The 16,897-nt window shown below is 38.0% G+C and overlaps 1 protein-coding gene across 4 annotated transcripts in view; it reads right to left on the bottom strand.

Annotated features, from left to right (window-relative positions):
• Positions 1-16,897, bottom strand: part of CYRIA (CYFIP related Rac1 interactor A) — a 56,170-nt gene that overhangs the window by 15,616 nt on the left and 23,657 nt on the right. The window contains exons 1-3 of one of the 4 annotated variants that reach the window (XM_058800835.1): positions 5,687-5,718; positions 3,790-3,869; positions 3,522-3,601 (exon numbers count right to left, since the gene is read on the bottom strand). In XM_058800835.1, coding sequence (XP_058656818.1) covers positions 3,522-3,594 — 73 coding nt within the window. In that variant the 5' untranslated portion in view covers positions 3,595-3,601; positions 3,790-3,869; positions 5,687-5,718. Of the gene's footprint in view, positions 1-3,521; positions 3,602-3,789; positions 3,870-5,686; positions 5,719-13,579; positions 13,639-16,897 lie in introns of those variants that run through there. The other 3 variants (XM_058800837.1, XM_058800836.1, XM_058800834.1) reach the window with 3 other exon arrangements.

The raw sequence follows: 16,897 nt of genomic DNA, 5'->3' as shown, positions 1-16,897 counted from the left end.
TCAGAAATGAGCAAAGGCATTATAATTACAGTGAGTAATGCACTTTTGAGGGTACCAGAACCTGCTCCACTCCATACATTAACGAATCCCCAGCACTGGATAGAAACTGTACCCTATCCAGGCTACACGGGATTTTTGAATTTCGTTCTGTCTGTACTAGCTAGAATAAAGTGAAGCTCACAAAACTGTTAATTCTGGCTCCAGGCAGGGTGCTGTGCCAGGGAGATCAGTGCCTGGGTTCAGCTCTGTGGTGGATGGGGGATGGACACACAGCACCTCTCTGGCTGAGCAGCAGTTTCTGCCTCAGGGCATTCCACAGCTCAGGAACTGAGTGCAACCTCCCACAGGCTGGACCCAGATTATATCCTCAGCCTTGCTGCCTGAGCAACAAGAGTATTAATTAATAGCCTATTATGTGAAAAGTGGGCAGTTGCTCTGCTGCCAGACACATTCTAATAATAGACCATTTTAATGGTACATGAATAATAACTGAAAATTTCATTAATCTTTCTGGGGATATGGGGAATCCTAGAAAATAAGATTCTTGGAGGGGATGAGATAGATTTAACTAGGCTCAAGTGAAATCCACCTAGCTAAGAGTAAAAAAAAAAAAAAGAACCTGCTCACATTAAGGATAAAAAACATCTTATAAAAAGTATTTGAGGAGAGGATGGAACTGTAGGTGTCACTTAAGGACATCTTTGAATAATCTATAAGCATAGTCTTTTAGATTCAAGTTAAATTGTTGCCTCAACTTTCAAATTATTTCCAAGAATTCATGTGGAATTATTTGTTTACTTTGCCTGAAATGGCAGTGATTTGACAACAAATTTTCTGCAAAAAAGAGCAATTTTAAGATGGTAGAGAAAGAACTCAAATACCCAGAAATAATTTATCTGCAACTAATTTAATTAAGGTCAACATTTGAAGTACAAAACAGCTCTTGAACTGACAAAACTGACAAATCCATTTCAAGAGAATTTGATGTGAAATCCCGAAAGCCACAGACTCTCAAGACTTGCCACTGTCAAGATTTGCCAGGCACTCACTTTTCCTAACATGACTTTCAAGCTGAGCACTAAGAAGGAATTAAGGTAAAGTAAATGATATATAATCAAACCAAGAGATAGTAGCTTGATTAAAAATACTCCCATCAAGATCCAAGTGTAAAAAGCAAAATGGTGCACTTTCTAATAAGGATGAAATTATTTTTCTCTATTTAAACCTTTCAGTAGACCTTAAAAAAGAGTAATTTGGCTGAATGCATTAATTCTGCAATACCCCTTTAAAGAAAAGGTCTTTCCACCTGCATGGAGAATGTTATTCTCCACACAGACCCAGCATAACTGCCCAACTCTAAAATGAGTACTGGGGAGCAAACAGAACTGCATTTGCTATACAACATTAAGTGAAATTAATGCTGGATTCAAGTTTTTTCAAGTATGACCATGGAGTTGCAAAACTTGATTTCGAGTTTGAAGAATAATGTTAGGTGTCAAAAAGAATTGCAAGTGACAATGTGGACACCAGCATGAAAATAGGGGAAAAGAGACGATGTAAAACTTTTTCTTTTTTCTGTTTTTTTTTTAGTGGACAGCTAATGAAAAAACCCACAGAAATGAAAAAGCAAGATGCTGATGCAAATAATGAATACAGTAAACACATCAGCTCAGCACACCTGTCATCCTCTGAATGGCCAAGTGTAGTGACCATGTTCGCCCATGAGCTCAAAGCCACACGTCCAGCAAGGCCACACCAGACTCTGCTCCATGTCCACTCACTCAGAGTGTCCTTTTTCACTGTACAATAGCCAGCTACAGGAGACCAAAGCACAAAACTACAGCCCTTTTTTTAGTCACATCCCTTTGAGCCACAACAGATTTTTGTGCCACTAAAAACCTCTGGGACTGTACTTTGTGAGAAAAACTTTTAAACTTTCACTTACAAGCATGAAATTCTCTGAAATTTGGAGTTGACAGTTTTGTTCCTCTCCAGGTAGGTGTGCCTGACTAGTGTGCCCTAACCACTGGCACCTCCTGTGGGACAGGGTACTTCATTCAGTTCTTGGCCACGTGCTTTTGGAAAGAAAAACAACCTTCACTGCCAAGGCAACAAATTTGGTATTTCCCCCTCTCACCACCCCCTCTACCAAGGCTCCCCACTGCCAGGGCAGCTGTTTCCTGCCAAGCCTGCAGCCTGGGTCAGGAACACTTGCTCGCCAACAAGGACACAATGGGGCTGATTAAACCTGTAAGCTCAGGGCAGCTGAAAGTTTTCACAATAGCTTGGCAAAGCCACAGAGCACTGCCAAGGCCCTCAAAAGTTTGGTCGAAAAAAATTAAGTGGTGATTTAGATAGAGGTTTGACATCCTGGGGTGACAGCAAAGTTTTACAAATTATATAGACAGAGAAGAAGGGATAGGGCTCCTCCTAAACCCAAACTAACCAATTAACTTTTTTTTCATATTTTAAAACTAATTTTTCATAATGAGGTAATTAAGCTCTAGATGAGAAGATTAAGGTTTGTGCACAGTTCTAGTCATACATTCTAGCTCTCATCTAAGAATGCATGTTTGAACAATTTCATCAGATTTAAACATGCTTATAACATGCCAGTTACTTCTTTCAGAAAATAATTCAGGAATAAATTATTAAAGAACAAAACTATTTCAAGATGACAAAATATGTGTCTAATCACCTGAAATGCTCTTTTAAACCATGCTACAAAAGGAAAATATTTTAAAAACACTAGATTTTCTCAAAACTTTTTGGTTGGGTTATTTTTTTTTTCTTTTTAGAACAGAGGTATTAAGAGAGAAAACGTCACAAACTGTGTGTTTCAAATAAAATACATTTCATGTATGTGGTGAAGACAGATTTAACCCATATTAAAGGATTTGGTGACACTGTCTAGAAGTAGATGCAGGGAAACTGTAGTCAGCAAAAGCGAAAACAGCTTTGGATCAAATATGGATGTGACAAGAGAACTGGAATGGGAAACACTGTTCTGCAACTGATAACCATGCCTGATAACTGATAATCATTTAGAGAGATGCAATCAAGCACATACACTTTGACCATTTCACTATTTTTTAGAAACTATAAACCCAGCTAAATCATCACCAAACCAAGCAAAAATAGTTCCACCTCCATTGCTTTTTTCCCCAGCTTTTTATTTCCACATGTATTTCTATTCAAGAAAGAATCATAATTTTTTTAACCCTGATTTGTTAAAGAAAGCTGAGGTTGAGTTCATTCATATGTAAGTTTAACAATGGTTCATAAATGTTTTGAATTTAATTCAAGATAGGGTTTTACTTGCATATCTGCCTCTCTGCCCTTTTCTCTGCTCAGAATAAAGTAATTTTGTATGGTTTTATAAATATCAGAAAGTAATATTCTACTGAAGTGTAATTTGATTTGTTTGCAAATCCCTTTTGAATTGCTTTATGATGCATAAGCACATGCAGTTTATTAGAAAATAAGCAAAGAAGGCAAGCCAGGCAAGAAGCTTTGCTCACTTTCAAAGTCAAGGAAAAAATTTGGCCCCTGATCAAGCTCTGTGCAAGTGAGAACTTTTAAAAGATTTCCCATTTGGTTCCTGAAAAATAGAAAAGGAAGAGAAAAGGAGTCCTGAGTGAACAAATTATTTTAGAGACAAGGACTTGGACAGACTGGTTGTGCTGGAAAATACACACTGTAAGCAATCAGATTTTAAAAGTTTTTCCTCAGTTTGCTGCTAAGTCAAGGAAAAGATTTTCTCATCGTCTTGTAATTGTTTGAACTTACTTTCAAAATCCAGGAAAAAATGTGGATAGTTTTCAATTTCCCTGGTAAGGACCTTAAGAAGATTACCCATCCCAGCAAACCTAGTAAATGCAACAAAATCATAAACAGTTATACATGTAAACTCAGAATACTACAGTTAAGAGCTTGACACAGTCTGCATCATAAAATCAACATTTTGGCAAGTTCTGGACCATGAGAAACATTTTGATGGTCAATTCTGTGATATTTATGCAAGAAGAGGAAGACCTCAGATAAACACAGAAATAATTCTGTTTGACAAATTGGAATTTAAACATCAGGATAACATCCTACTGTATAAACAGATATTTATGAATTTATTCACTTAGCAAGAGAAATAAACTCAGAGCTATATCTCTATTTGTTAATTCCCTAAATTGCTGGACTCCAGATTACTTAAAACCATTTCAAATTAAAAACTGACATCTTAACTTGTCTTAGATCTTAAGCAAAAATCCATGTCATTTTAAGAAAATAACTCACTATAAGGAAAAAAAAAATCTAGTTGTTTCCAGTCAGTAAGATTTATAACAAGTTTACTACAAAATTCTATCAAAAAGGACAGCTAAAAAGCTTTTTAGCTTTTAAAAGTGTAAGCATGCATTTCAAAAAAAAAAAAAAAGAGAGTAAAAAGGGGAGGTTTGAACCTTATTTTTTATCTGTTACTCCTATCTTTTATCATCTTGGAATTCTTTGCATTTCAAGTTATGAACAACTTCCAAAAGGAAAAGTGACTAGTTCTTAAAAAAGCAAGTCTCCACAGAAGATAAAAAGGAAAGAGATTTGAAAAAAGGTTCTTTTGCCAGTACAGTCTTTAGAAGGTAAGTTATTCTAACACCGTGTAGAAGAAGAGCTTTCTTGGTCAAACTTAAACTTGCTCTCAGAAGACAGAAAAATTAAACCATGAAAAGCACGTATCAGGATAAAGAGATCTGCCTGGAGGGATGTAGAAAAATGTAATTTTAGATTTAAAACACAGATTGAAAACTGATTTTTGCCTCAAAGAGAAATATTCTCATTACTTTAAACCACGGCTCTTGGGGATCACATCTGATGTTCATCTGTGATTCAGTTTAACTCTTTTCCCACTTAAGAAATCAGACCACAAAAAATTATTCTAAGCATGTACATGGCTGATACTCCACATAAGGACAAAAAGCTTTTTTCAAGTTTTCCCACAAGCATTACAGTAGGAAAAGAATCATCAACCCCAATTTCTATGTGCATATAAAGGATGTATTTCTACATTAGTAAAACCTAGGAAAGTAATGTGAGGCTTGGAGATTTCAAAGCAGCCACAGTCATAACATAAAATGATATAAATTTAATCAATAGTCTGTTCAGAACATGCAGTTTCATGTAAGCAAGGCTTTTGTTAAATAAATGGCTTTGTTTTGCATTAAATACATCTTCAAAGTTTTCTCTCCAGAACAAATCCAGTGAGCAGACTGTCAAGCTCTTCCTAATTAGCAACATCTTGCATATACAAAATTGAAACACAAAGAAACATTTTCCATTATTCATAAAGTTACATTCATTACATGCAGGAAAAATATTTACACTTTTACTCTCAGAACAAAATCAGCACCTTATACACCGAGTTTGACTTTCTGATTAGCCTACAAAGGGGAAAAACATGCAAACAGAGCAAAATAAATTTTATACAGTGTTAAAAACTTCTATCTTCAATAATTTAATATTTTCATCACACTGGTATAATACATTTTATCAGCATCAGCTAGGAGAAACACGATAAAGTACACACATTTATTTTCCTTTTCATAACCTTGGAAAAAAAAATTATGTAATAGCATCACAATTGACATGACTGATTCAGCTTGGATTCTTCACCTTCAACTCTTTTTAAGCCATAACTTACCTCATCGCCTTCAATCTTCAGAGAGTACCCAAGCATTTCTTCTGCTGCCAAAGCTTGCACTGCATCCAGAACTGGTTTAGCTGATAGCATGCTTCGAACAGCGAGGAAGCCTTTGTGCCAAAAACCTGAGGATACGCTCCCTCATTTGCATGGAGTCGCTTGGGGTCATGTGCCCAAGATCTGCCTCTGATCCTTCTTAAACAAGTACAGCACATCTCGGCTTGGGAGATTTCTGAGTGCTTTTCCAGAACTTTTGTTACATTTCCTAGCTTGTTTTTTACATTATTCCCTCTCCTTCAATCCCTGTGTGGAAACTGATCCAGCTATTCAGGTCACAAGTATGGAACAGAAGCCTACCACTAACTTATTATACTCACACATGTTCATGCAGGTGACATTTTCCAGTGATCCTGGAGGCTCTGGTTTGACACCACCCATTTTCAAAGCACACCAACCCCAAAAATAGTCGTATTCAACATCAACATCCAGAAAAACATGGTTGAGGCAGCTGCTAAACACGTTTTAATTATTTTTTATATTATTTCTTAATGGTTTCCTAAAAAACGAAACTAAAAGCAACATCTGGTTCCATGAAACTTACACTTTCAAGTGTAATTCATCATTCAACACTAAATTTTAGTTTCAAATTAAAAGGCAAAACTTAAAGGAAGTGCTAATAAAATGCAAATCTTTGCCTCAAACTGTATTATTTTATTCTGCATAGCCTGCTGCTTCCCAGTACTTGGCTCTTTCAAACTGTCTTTCCTCAAAAACTCTAATAACATATTCCAAACCTCAGGAACTGAAAGCCACCTCCAGGATAATTTTAATGAGATTTCAAAGTAACTAACAGCACACATTCTGAGCAGGTCTATATATATATCCTGTGATTGCAAGAGAAATGCAAATAACAGCTGATGTACAGAAGCAAATCATAAAGGTTTAACATAGTAGCATAAAACCCTATTTCATTAAACCGGAAAGCATTTTATTTTACTTACTGTAAAATCAGTTTAAATGTTGAACTGAGACTCAATGCATATATAAAAATATTGCTGATGCTGCACCACTAAATGCTAGCAGCTTCTCCTTAGTGTTTGAATCTCTTAAAATTCCAACTTGTAACTATGCTTTAAAAACTATGACATGTTGACAACGATGTCTGCATTTTTCCCTATTGTTTTCCAAACCATTAAAGCTTACCCTAAGATATTATGTAAGCATATAGAAAATAGTTTTTAAGCTATTGTTGACATTTTAAAGCTCATTGCTTAATTTTTGATGCTCAACATTTAATTAGTAGCACAGAGACATAAATAAACCATAATCCAGCAATGAACAGGAAGGTACATTTAGCATTTTGCATTTTATTTACCATTATCCAGTAGTGGGTTTTAAAACTTGAGCTTTGAACAAAATATCACAGGCTGCTTTTTCAACAAATAACTGTGTTCCTAAGATTCCACTGATTTAGTTTCCATGTTCTAGAGGTATTACCTTGTATGGGAAAATAAATTCCTTCTACCCCACTAAAGCAATCAGTTTATTTCTGAATTGTGATATATAAAATACTATCTCCCCCAAAAAAATCAGAATTCAACCCCACAAATCTGCCACGGATTTTACATACATGTACTGAAAGTATATTGAAATATATCTATTATATGCTTAAATCCACTTTTGAAAATACAGTAAGTGTTCCCAAACTGCGTATTACTAACTGAAGACTGAATATCATGTTATTCAACACTTCTTTAAAATTTTGGTTTACACTGTTTTAAGCAACTACCCAATTCTCAAGTGTGGAGTTTTGTACCCCTTTCAAGTAACAGCTACAGTACTATACAAACTGCTAGAGAAGTACTGATTGATTTCTTCTCTTACAGGACTAATTTAATCAGTATCAATCCAAAACCAGCAGCAGCACTGCAGCACACTGAAGATTTAACAGAGAGACAAAGCTTTAAAACTTTGTGTTAGTGAAAAAGGACACATTCACCAGCTCAAGCCTTTGCAGCTCATCAGTGCTCCTTTGCCAGATAATATTTCCTAAATCTGTCTGCTCACATAAACATGGTCTGAAAGGCTTTTGTCAAAATGAGCTGGATCAGCAAATACCTACTGCTTAACCCCATTTAGATCATCCTAACGAAAGCAAGGCTTCTGCATGTTTTCATGAGCAGCTCCACTGGGAGTTTCAGGAGAAAGGCTCTCAAGCTCAGGAGTGGCAATGGATGATTCAGAATGATGACTTCTAGTGGCACACCTAAGTGGGTAGAGACAGGAGGCATCCAGTCCACAGTCTGAGGGAAATGTACTAAGCACATCAGCATCATTAAGATACTGGAACTGACCTTACTGCATGAATAATTAATTGCGGCTTCAAAAATATACCAGAATCTGATAAAACTCAAGACCTCTCAGATCAAAAGTATGATTTCAAATCACTGTGATATTCACGCATACAGTTTGTCTAAGTGCTTGTAAGGAAACAGAAGTGCAAGATTCAAAAAATTATCTTGGGGAAACTGGCTGCTCATGGCCTGGACAGGTACACAGGGTGAAAAAAACATGGTGGTGAATGGAGTTTGATCCAAATGGTGGCTGGACACCAGTGGTGTTCCCCAGGGCTCAGTACTGGGGCCAGTCCCAGTCAATATATTTACCAGGGACCTGGATTTGTAGTTGTGAGGCCACACCTCAAGTGCTGCGTCCAGTTCTGAGCCCCTCACTACAAGAAAGGCATGAGGGGCTGGAGCGTGTCCAGAGCAGGGCAGGGAGCTGGGGAAGGCTCTGGGACACAAGTCTGATGAGGGGCGGCTGAGGGAGCTGGGGGTCTTTGCCTGGAGAAAAGGAGGCTCAGTGGAGACCTTAACGCTCTGAACAACCACCTGAAAGATGGCTGGAGGCAGGGGGGTTTGGTCTTTTGGTCTCTTCTCCCAGACAACTGGTGTCAGGATGACAGGACATGGCCTCGAGCTACACCAGTGGAGGCCCACGTTGGATACCAGGAAGGATTTCCTCAAGGAAAGAGTGGTTAAACACAGGAACAGACTGGCCAGGGAGGTGGTGGAGTCACCACTCCAAAAGTGTTCAAGAAACAACTGGATATGGTACTTGGCACTAGTTGGCATGATGGTGCTCAATCAGAGGTTGGACTCGATAATCTTGGAGCTCTTTTCCAACCTCAATGATTCTGTGATCAACTCTCAGTCAGTTCACAGACAACACCAAGTTGGGCAGGAGTGCTGACCTGCTGGAGGGCAGGAAGGCTCTGCAGGGGGATCTGGACAGGCTGGACTGATGCTGAGGCCAATGGTGTGAGGTTCAACAAGGCCAATGCTGGGTCCTGCCCTTGGGTCACAACAACCCCTGCAGTGCTACAGGTTGGGGAAGAGCAGCTGGAAAGTGGCCAAGAGGAAAACAACCTGGGGGTGCTGGTCAGCAGCAGCTGAGCATGAGCCAGGCTGGGCCCAGAGTGGCCGGCAGGACCAGCAAAGTGGTGACGGACAATAAGACAAGAGGAAACTGGCCTTAAGTTGCACCAGGGAGGTTTAGATTGGATATTAGGAAAAATTTCTTTTCTGAGAGGGCAGTCAAGCACTGGCACAAGCTGCCAGGGGAAGTGGGTAAGCCAACATCTCTGGAGGTATTTAAAAGACTTGTAGATGTCGTGCTCAGGGACATGGTGGGTTTGGCAGGATCAGATCAACATCTGAACTCAATGAACTCAGAGATCTTTTCCAACCTAAATGATTCTATGTTTTTATTACTTCTTCCCATCAAATTCCACAGTAGGTTTCTTTTCAATAATCTCTTCAATTTTCTTAAAGTTGAGAATATTTGCATGGATATGGTATTATTACTGTCTTCAGCTGTTTTACTGCTAAGTGTTTAAATCTTATAAATGGCAGTTGCATTGATAAAGAAAAACATAACACCTGATATTTAATATATTTAATATATAACTGATATTTAGTCTCAGTTCTGCAAATACAATCAGTTTGCAAAAATGGTATTACTTCTCTACAGTATTTTCAACTTATTTTTATTCTAAAAATAAGTTTAAAAATGTACAGTTATACTAAGAAAAAAGTAAAAATAGTCACCATACATTTGTGTTGAGGTGATAATTGCACAAAACCTCCAAAGATATTTGATAATGAAGTATGTACAGTATTCTCTAGAAAAGCACATACAAAAACATAACCAAACTCTTTCCAGAAAGCAAGGCATATTCATTTTCCAGAAAAATGAAATTATCCCCAATGCTGGCCTTTTAACACTGGATTTATAAGGTTTTCATAATACAAATAACATACATAAAGAGCATTAACTGGCAACCTATACACAAGCAAAGAAAAATCAGCGCCACACATTCCTTAGGCAGGTAAGTATAAACAGACAAAAAGAAACCCCAACAAAACTCAAAGCCAGAAAACAGCTATAAAGAAGTGAAAAGTAGAATAAGAGAAGAAAGTTGCTCAAGGTGAAAATAACTCAAGATAAAAGAATCATTCCCTCTTTGAACAAACATTTTATTAAAATTCCTAGTTAAGGAACACTTCTAGCCAAGAGCTTTTGGTGTTAACTGATATGCAGATTGCAGGACACAATTAAAACCTACAAAAAAGTGATGCAAGTCAAAGGGATTTAATAAATGGGTTGTAATGACTTTCAAAAGTCATGTCTTTCAGTAATCATAAAATGTTTAAAGAGTTGGCCAACATTAATGCCTGTAGCCTCAAGGATTACAGAGCTTGGCTTGTGGTTTCTCTAAAATTAAAAGTATAAAAAGAAAAAATCACCTTAGATGAACCTAAAACCTGTCCAGCAGGGGGATTTTTCTATACGCCAACCCTCACACCTGAATTTACTTTGAACAGAACTCCTGTATATTTTCAGAGTCTAAAATGTCAGAGCAGCCATCATGAAAGAATGAAAACCAGGCATCCAAAACATCTGGATTTTGATTCATATGTCATAATAAAAAACAAAACAAAACACAAACCAGACAAACAACAAAACACCAACAAAAACGTAGAATGGAATCCAATTAAGCAATTAGAGTAAAATTACATTTGAATTTAAGAAAGCTGCACTTTGATCCTTCTGCCTGAGCAGAGAGTAACTAGAGTAACCTAGTCTGAACAGATGCTTTACACAAACCAGGGACACAATTCCTCTGTACACAACAAATGGAGCCTCTATCAATTTTCACAGCAGGGAGACATCTTTAGAAGACACAGGACAGGTTTGGATAGTTTGTGTGTTTCTTCCTTCAAAATAAAATCACTATATATTGTTCCAAGTGGAGTTTTACTTAGTTCCTCCAATATCTTTGTAAGAGAGCCACACTACAATTTTCCTCTTAAAAAGTTTTCTTGTCCTCATCATCTCCCACCAAATTCACAGTGGGAAAAGAAATAAGCCATCTTAGAATCCATTCAGTTTTGGAAATCTAATGATGTGAACATCTGAACATGATGAGAAGGTATCTGGTTTCAATATTTGTGAATATAATAAGTGAAAAATCTATGCTAGATCAGGTAAGAATTAGAATCAGGACTTTTGGGTGAAAATTCAGAAACAGAAAACAAAAAGTTTCTGGTCCTTTCCACCTATAAATGACTGCTGATCATTCAGTCTTCTGCCTATGCCATACAGAGTATTTTTATTATACACACAGAAAATCCAATGCAAGTGTCTGAAAGACAGGATGAGAACCATCATATTCTAGTTCTCTGGGCAACTATGGTAAAAACTTTCCTCAAAGTGATTTTATTTTACAGTTATTTCTTGTGCCAGTTGATAACAGGAGTAAGTCTTTACATGCTAGCTTTCTTTTTCTACTTTACTTCTCATTTTAACACATAAATGCCAAAACAGCACATCTAATCTTAGTAAGTCAAACATAAATCCTACTGGGGACTGGATTTCTTTGTGCACACTTCCCAGTGATCTGCTCTGAACGTGTCACTATGTAGGATATAATGCATTTTGCCATTTTGTATGTATGGTTTGGAGGGTAATAATTTAGAAGATATGGATCAGAGCAGTCTTTACAAGTATGGTTTCCTAGGAAAGGGAAAAGAAGGTAAAGAATATCTTAAAATACTAAAAGGACAATTAATTCAATCAAAGATATTGACCTTAGTGGAATTATGAAAGCTATGGCTGGCAATAGTTACCAACAGCTCAAGATTTGGGGAATTAGAAATGAAATGTGGATCTTTCTAGGGATTTGCTGCTTTTAGTTTAAAAATTTGTCATAGTGGTCCTATTTAATATCTCCTTACAAAAATAAGAAAACTTGCTGACCTATTACAAGGCTATTACAAAGCTGCTGATGGATAACAAGAGTTCCACTAGAAAAAAAAAATCAAAATCCACCTTAAATAAATTGGAGGATAATGTATACTTTTAAGATGTACTTAAAATTTCAGAAAAAGATAAAACAAAAACTTCTATGTGTGTCTCGGTGAGGGGAAAAAAAGAAACAACAGGTACCATCCCAAAACAGTAACTTGAGAGACCACATAACCCAGGCAAGTGCTTAAGAAGGTTCTGCTGAAGTATGGAGGCATACAAGTAACAGAATGGGGCAAGAAGCTTCAGAAGCATTAATTAACCATGCATCTCTACAAGCTTCTGGAGTAATAAAAGTCCTTTTGAGAGGCTATTACTGACTTTTATGGTAGTTATGGGGAGAATTAACCGAATATAAGGATGGAAACATGAGAAATTAAAAATAGAGGAGGTTACTAAACAAGGAGAAAACAGCAAATTAAACTGATTTCACAAAAGCTGTTTCAGTACTCTCAGGTACCTGGAAGGACAGGTCTCTTGGAAATTTGATTTAATGGATAAGGGAGTGCAAGAAACTTAGCAGAAAATACACAACAGGTTATTCGGATGAACGAGAGAGACAAAACTGAGGCTCAGGAATCAATACACCTGCATAACCATAGGGCAGAATTGAAAAAATATACAGAGGGAACTTGGACAAAGCACTGGAGATGAGCAAAATGTTATTTACTATCATAAATTTGCTAGAACACTGAAAATCTGAAAAAGTAGCTGTCAGCAGTTTACTGGCAAAAAAAAGATGATGGTATTCTTAAACAGTATTTGTTGTATAGATCTGGTTTTGTTCAATACTTTTAATTAGTGACAGGCAGAGAAGAAGAAAATACCCTTTTAAAATATGCACTAAGCTAGAAGGGAATTAAAATATTCTGGAAAACAGTATTGTAATTCAAAATACTTTAATAAACTAGAGATACTATCCAGAAGACATTCCATAAATACAAATGTAAATTATTCCACTCAATGATAAAAAGAAATCAATCCCACAGAGCTAGACAGACTGGTAAGCAGAAAGACCAAGGAAAAATATTTAATCATTATACTGGACTATAAATTAAACATAAGGCGGGTTAGAAAGGTGCTAAACTCTGGAATTTTTCAATGTCTGCTCTCACAGTCAAGTTAAGGGAGGAGGAGACTGAATATTGAACAATAAAAGGTTTTCTCCAAAACATTAGCTTAACCTGCAAGTATGCAGGAGTTACTGAAAAGTATAAATTTCAATAAAATGCCTCCTTTCTTTCTTAATTAATTCTGTGTCATTTTTTTAAAATCCTCCTGATATTATTTTGTTAGTGCACATACTTTCAAATTAAAGACTCAATTCATTAAGGCATACGGAGCAGAATGGGTTTGTGGCATTTTTCTGCAAAAGAGCCTGCCTGGAAAACTGTGTTAATAGACAAGCACATTAGCCCTCTTAATGATGCAAACACAAAGAGATTCTTAATTCTGCATTGTGCCTAATACTTTAAGAAGCACATTCCCGAGTAAATCTATTTTCAAATAATGTGTTTTACTTACACTGATTAGCAAACAAGCCTTGTGCCTCAACATGAGCTGCTAAAACCACTGCAACTTTTCTGAGTATATTAACAATTCTGTCATTTGCCTGAAATGACAAACAGGGAAAGACTAGTATGGATGGTGCAGAATTAAAACCATCCTTTTAATTAAAAATTAGATTTCTTGTAAGTGTAAATGAAAATTGAAAGCATGTACTGACCCTGGCAGGCTCTGCAGTAATTAATTCAAATCACTCCTGGAAGCCATTCCTAGTATAGTAATGAAATTTGCACAATAACTTTTTATTAAGACAGTAAAATGGATGCACGGTAGTGACTTTATACCCTACTCTCACTTTCCTGTAGGTATGTATGTACTGCTGACTGACCAGTGCGGATGGTGGCTGCTCCCAGACCCATCCATGCCTATCGGTTCCCCACCCTGGGAGGCGCACAGGCCTGCAGAGGCTCATTATTCCTCAGCCATTACCCACCATCCATTATCCTTTATCCACGACCCATTATCCATGGAATGCGGAGCGCGGCCGGGACGGTGTGGGAGCGCCCCCTGCTGCCGCACGGCCGCCACCGCACCGCCCCAGGCTTTGGAACAGCTCCGGCGAGGCAGATCAGCCCACAGCCCGCCCGGGGTATCCAGAGCCCCTCCCGGCCATCCACAGCCCCTGTGGGTGATCCACAGCCCCTCCCGGCCATCCGCAGCCCCTCCGGGCCATCCATAGCCCCTGTGGGTGATCCACAGCCCCTCCTGGCTATTCACAGCCCCTCCCGGGCCATCCATAGGCCCTGTGGGTGATCCACAGCCCCTCCTGGCTATTCACAGCCCCTCCCGGGCCATCCATAGCCCCTGTGGGTGATCCACAGCCCCTCCGGGCCATTCACAGCCCCTCCGGGCCATCCACAGCCCCCCTGGGCAATCCACAGCCCGTCAGGGTGATTCACAGCTCTTCAGGGCAATCTACAGCCCCTCTGGGTGATCCACAGCCCCTGTGGGACAACCACAGCCCTTCAGGACAATCCACAGCCTCCCTGGGCAATCCACAGCTCCCCAGGGTGATCCACAGCCCCTTAGGGCAATCTGCTCCCCCACAGAGAAGTTCTTTCTCATGTTTAGGTGAAACTTCCTGTGCATCAGTTTCTGCCCATTGCCTGTTGTCCTACTGCTGGGCACCACCAGAGAGCTTGGTCCATCCTCTTGACACCCTCCTTTTCACACACATTGACGGTGGGGTCTACTCTCACCTTTCTCCTCTCCGAGTTAAACAGCCCCTGCTCCCTCAGCCTTTCCTTATAAATGAGGTGCATCAGTTCCCTGACTGTCTCCACAACTCATGTTCCCACCTAAAGAAAGGCCATGGAGCCCTCACAGCAGTTGAAATCAGCCCAACAGTACCAACCTCCCTCTGCACGATCAGCCAGCAGTTCTGCATGGGCTCCAGCTCCAGGGCATGACCTTCTCCTCTACTCTTGCAGCTCAAACAAAACCCAAATTAATCCAGACAATGTAATAACCACATTTCAGAACTAATACCTGCATTAGAAATCAAATCATACTGCTTTCCTTTTCTTCTGGCTGAAACTCAGAATTTAGCTTAAAAGTAACTGTGACTGCATCTGAAATGATCAGAAGTGTCATTTCCACTCAAAGGCTGAGTGGAACACACATGGGGGCTGCTCAGGCTTAGCACGGTGAGATCCCGAGGCTGGTGAGGGTTCTCAGCAGGGCATCGCCGCCTGGCATCTGCCATGTGCCACATCAGCTCTGGCACCAGTACAACTGGTACAGAAACACTGGCTTTATTTACACTTTATCAAGAAGGATGGATTAACATTATTTCTTTTGAATTCAAGAAGCAGCTTAGAAGCTGAGAATGAAGAAATGGTTTTGTAGTCTGAAAAAAAGAGATACACATGATGAGATCTCTAATTTTGAAATGCCAGTTACCTGCTACCAAAAAAGGAGGGAAGCAGTCACATCCAAGACTTCCTTACTGCCTTTGCTGAATCCCATTTCAAAGACAAATCATGCCGTGTAGAACTAGGAACTATACAAGATATATTATATTTAGGTTTAGAGCAAAATTTAAAATTTTACTTTGGCATAACCCTGTCTCATTTTGACTTGTAACTAACTTGCCATCACACTTAGAGATGACAGAAGTCACATCTAAAATAATGACATCCTTGAAAAGGTACTACCCATTAGTTTCTGAGAACATTCCAAATTATAAATAACTATTTAAATAGGAACTGTAAAAACATTTTAAAACTTTGTTGAAAAACTTAAATTTTGTAAAAAGTAAACATGCAGACATGCAAACACCGACTGCGTGCATGTACAGAGGGACTTGCAAATGAGCTTGCTTAACCAAGAACTCAAAACTGGCTGCTTATTACAGAAAAAAAAGTTAGATACATCCAGATTACAACTGTAACCAAATCAAAAGATTAAACCCATTGACTTAACTAAAGATTTCTGTTTGGTGACTGAGAGCCATCTATGGGCAGGAGGAATGCCTGGATGACTTCATCTGCATTAAGAAGAATCCTACAGCTCAGGTTCCTCTTATCTCATAACCTATGATGATGTGAGTTCTCTGGAGGATGGCAGAAGGCAGATAAAACCCTGCAATTATTCCTAATTTCATTGTAAACAAATGGAAGATAAGAAATTTTCTAAAAAATATTGTTACTCACAACACCAAGTCTTTGCATTGTCTTTCAATCTTCATTGTTAATTTAACCAGCCCGTAATACAGCAGTAAAACATGTCTGGAAATTGAATTGTGGTTTATCTTCCTCTGAGCCAATTACTACTTTAGTTGCAAATTATTCAACTGATTTACTAATAAAAAGAGCATACAGAAAAGCCCGAGAGATTAGGTAAAAAATACATAGTGATTGAAAATTATCAGGGTTGTTGGAAAATAATGGAAATTTACTGAAGTAAAAAAAAAAAGTTAAAAGAACAGAGTTCACAGACTAAAAAGAAATTGAAAGACCTAAATCGTACACATTTCAGAAGTCAAATTTTTTTTTCCATTAAAAACAGCCTTTAAATTGCAAAAGGGATATCTTTTTGTATAGACTAGATTTTTTTTTAAACACTAACATTAGAAAAAAAATTATACAATATAGATTATATATGTATATAAGTATTGGTATCAGACAAAAGATGGAATTTTATACATTTACATTTTGTATCAAATATACCAAGTTATTAATATTACCATCCAAACTACTTAGCAAAAAAAGAATTTATATTTAAAAATATATTCAGGAAATTATAACTTTCACTGACAGTGGTAGAATATACATT

The sequence above is a fragment of the Ammospiza caudacuta genome, chromosome 3 (genome assembly GCF_027887145.1).
Source record: "Ammospiza caudacuta isolate bAmmCau1 chromosome 3, bAmmCau1.pri, whole genome shotgun sequence".
NCBI classification, from domain to species: domain Eukaryota; kingdom Metazoa; phylum Chordata; class Aves; order Passeriformes; family Passerellidae; genus Ammospiza; species Ammospiza caudacuta.
This window is presented reverse-complemented; position numbering and strand designations above follow the sequence as displayed.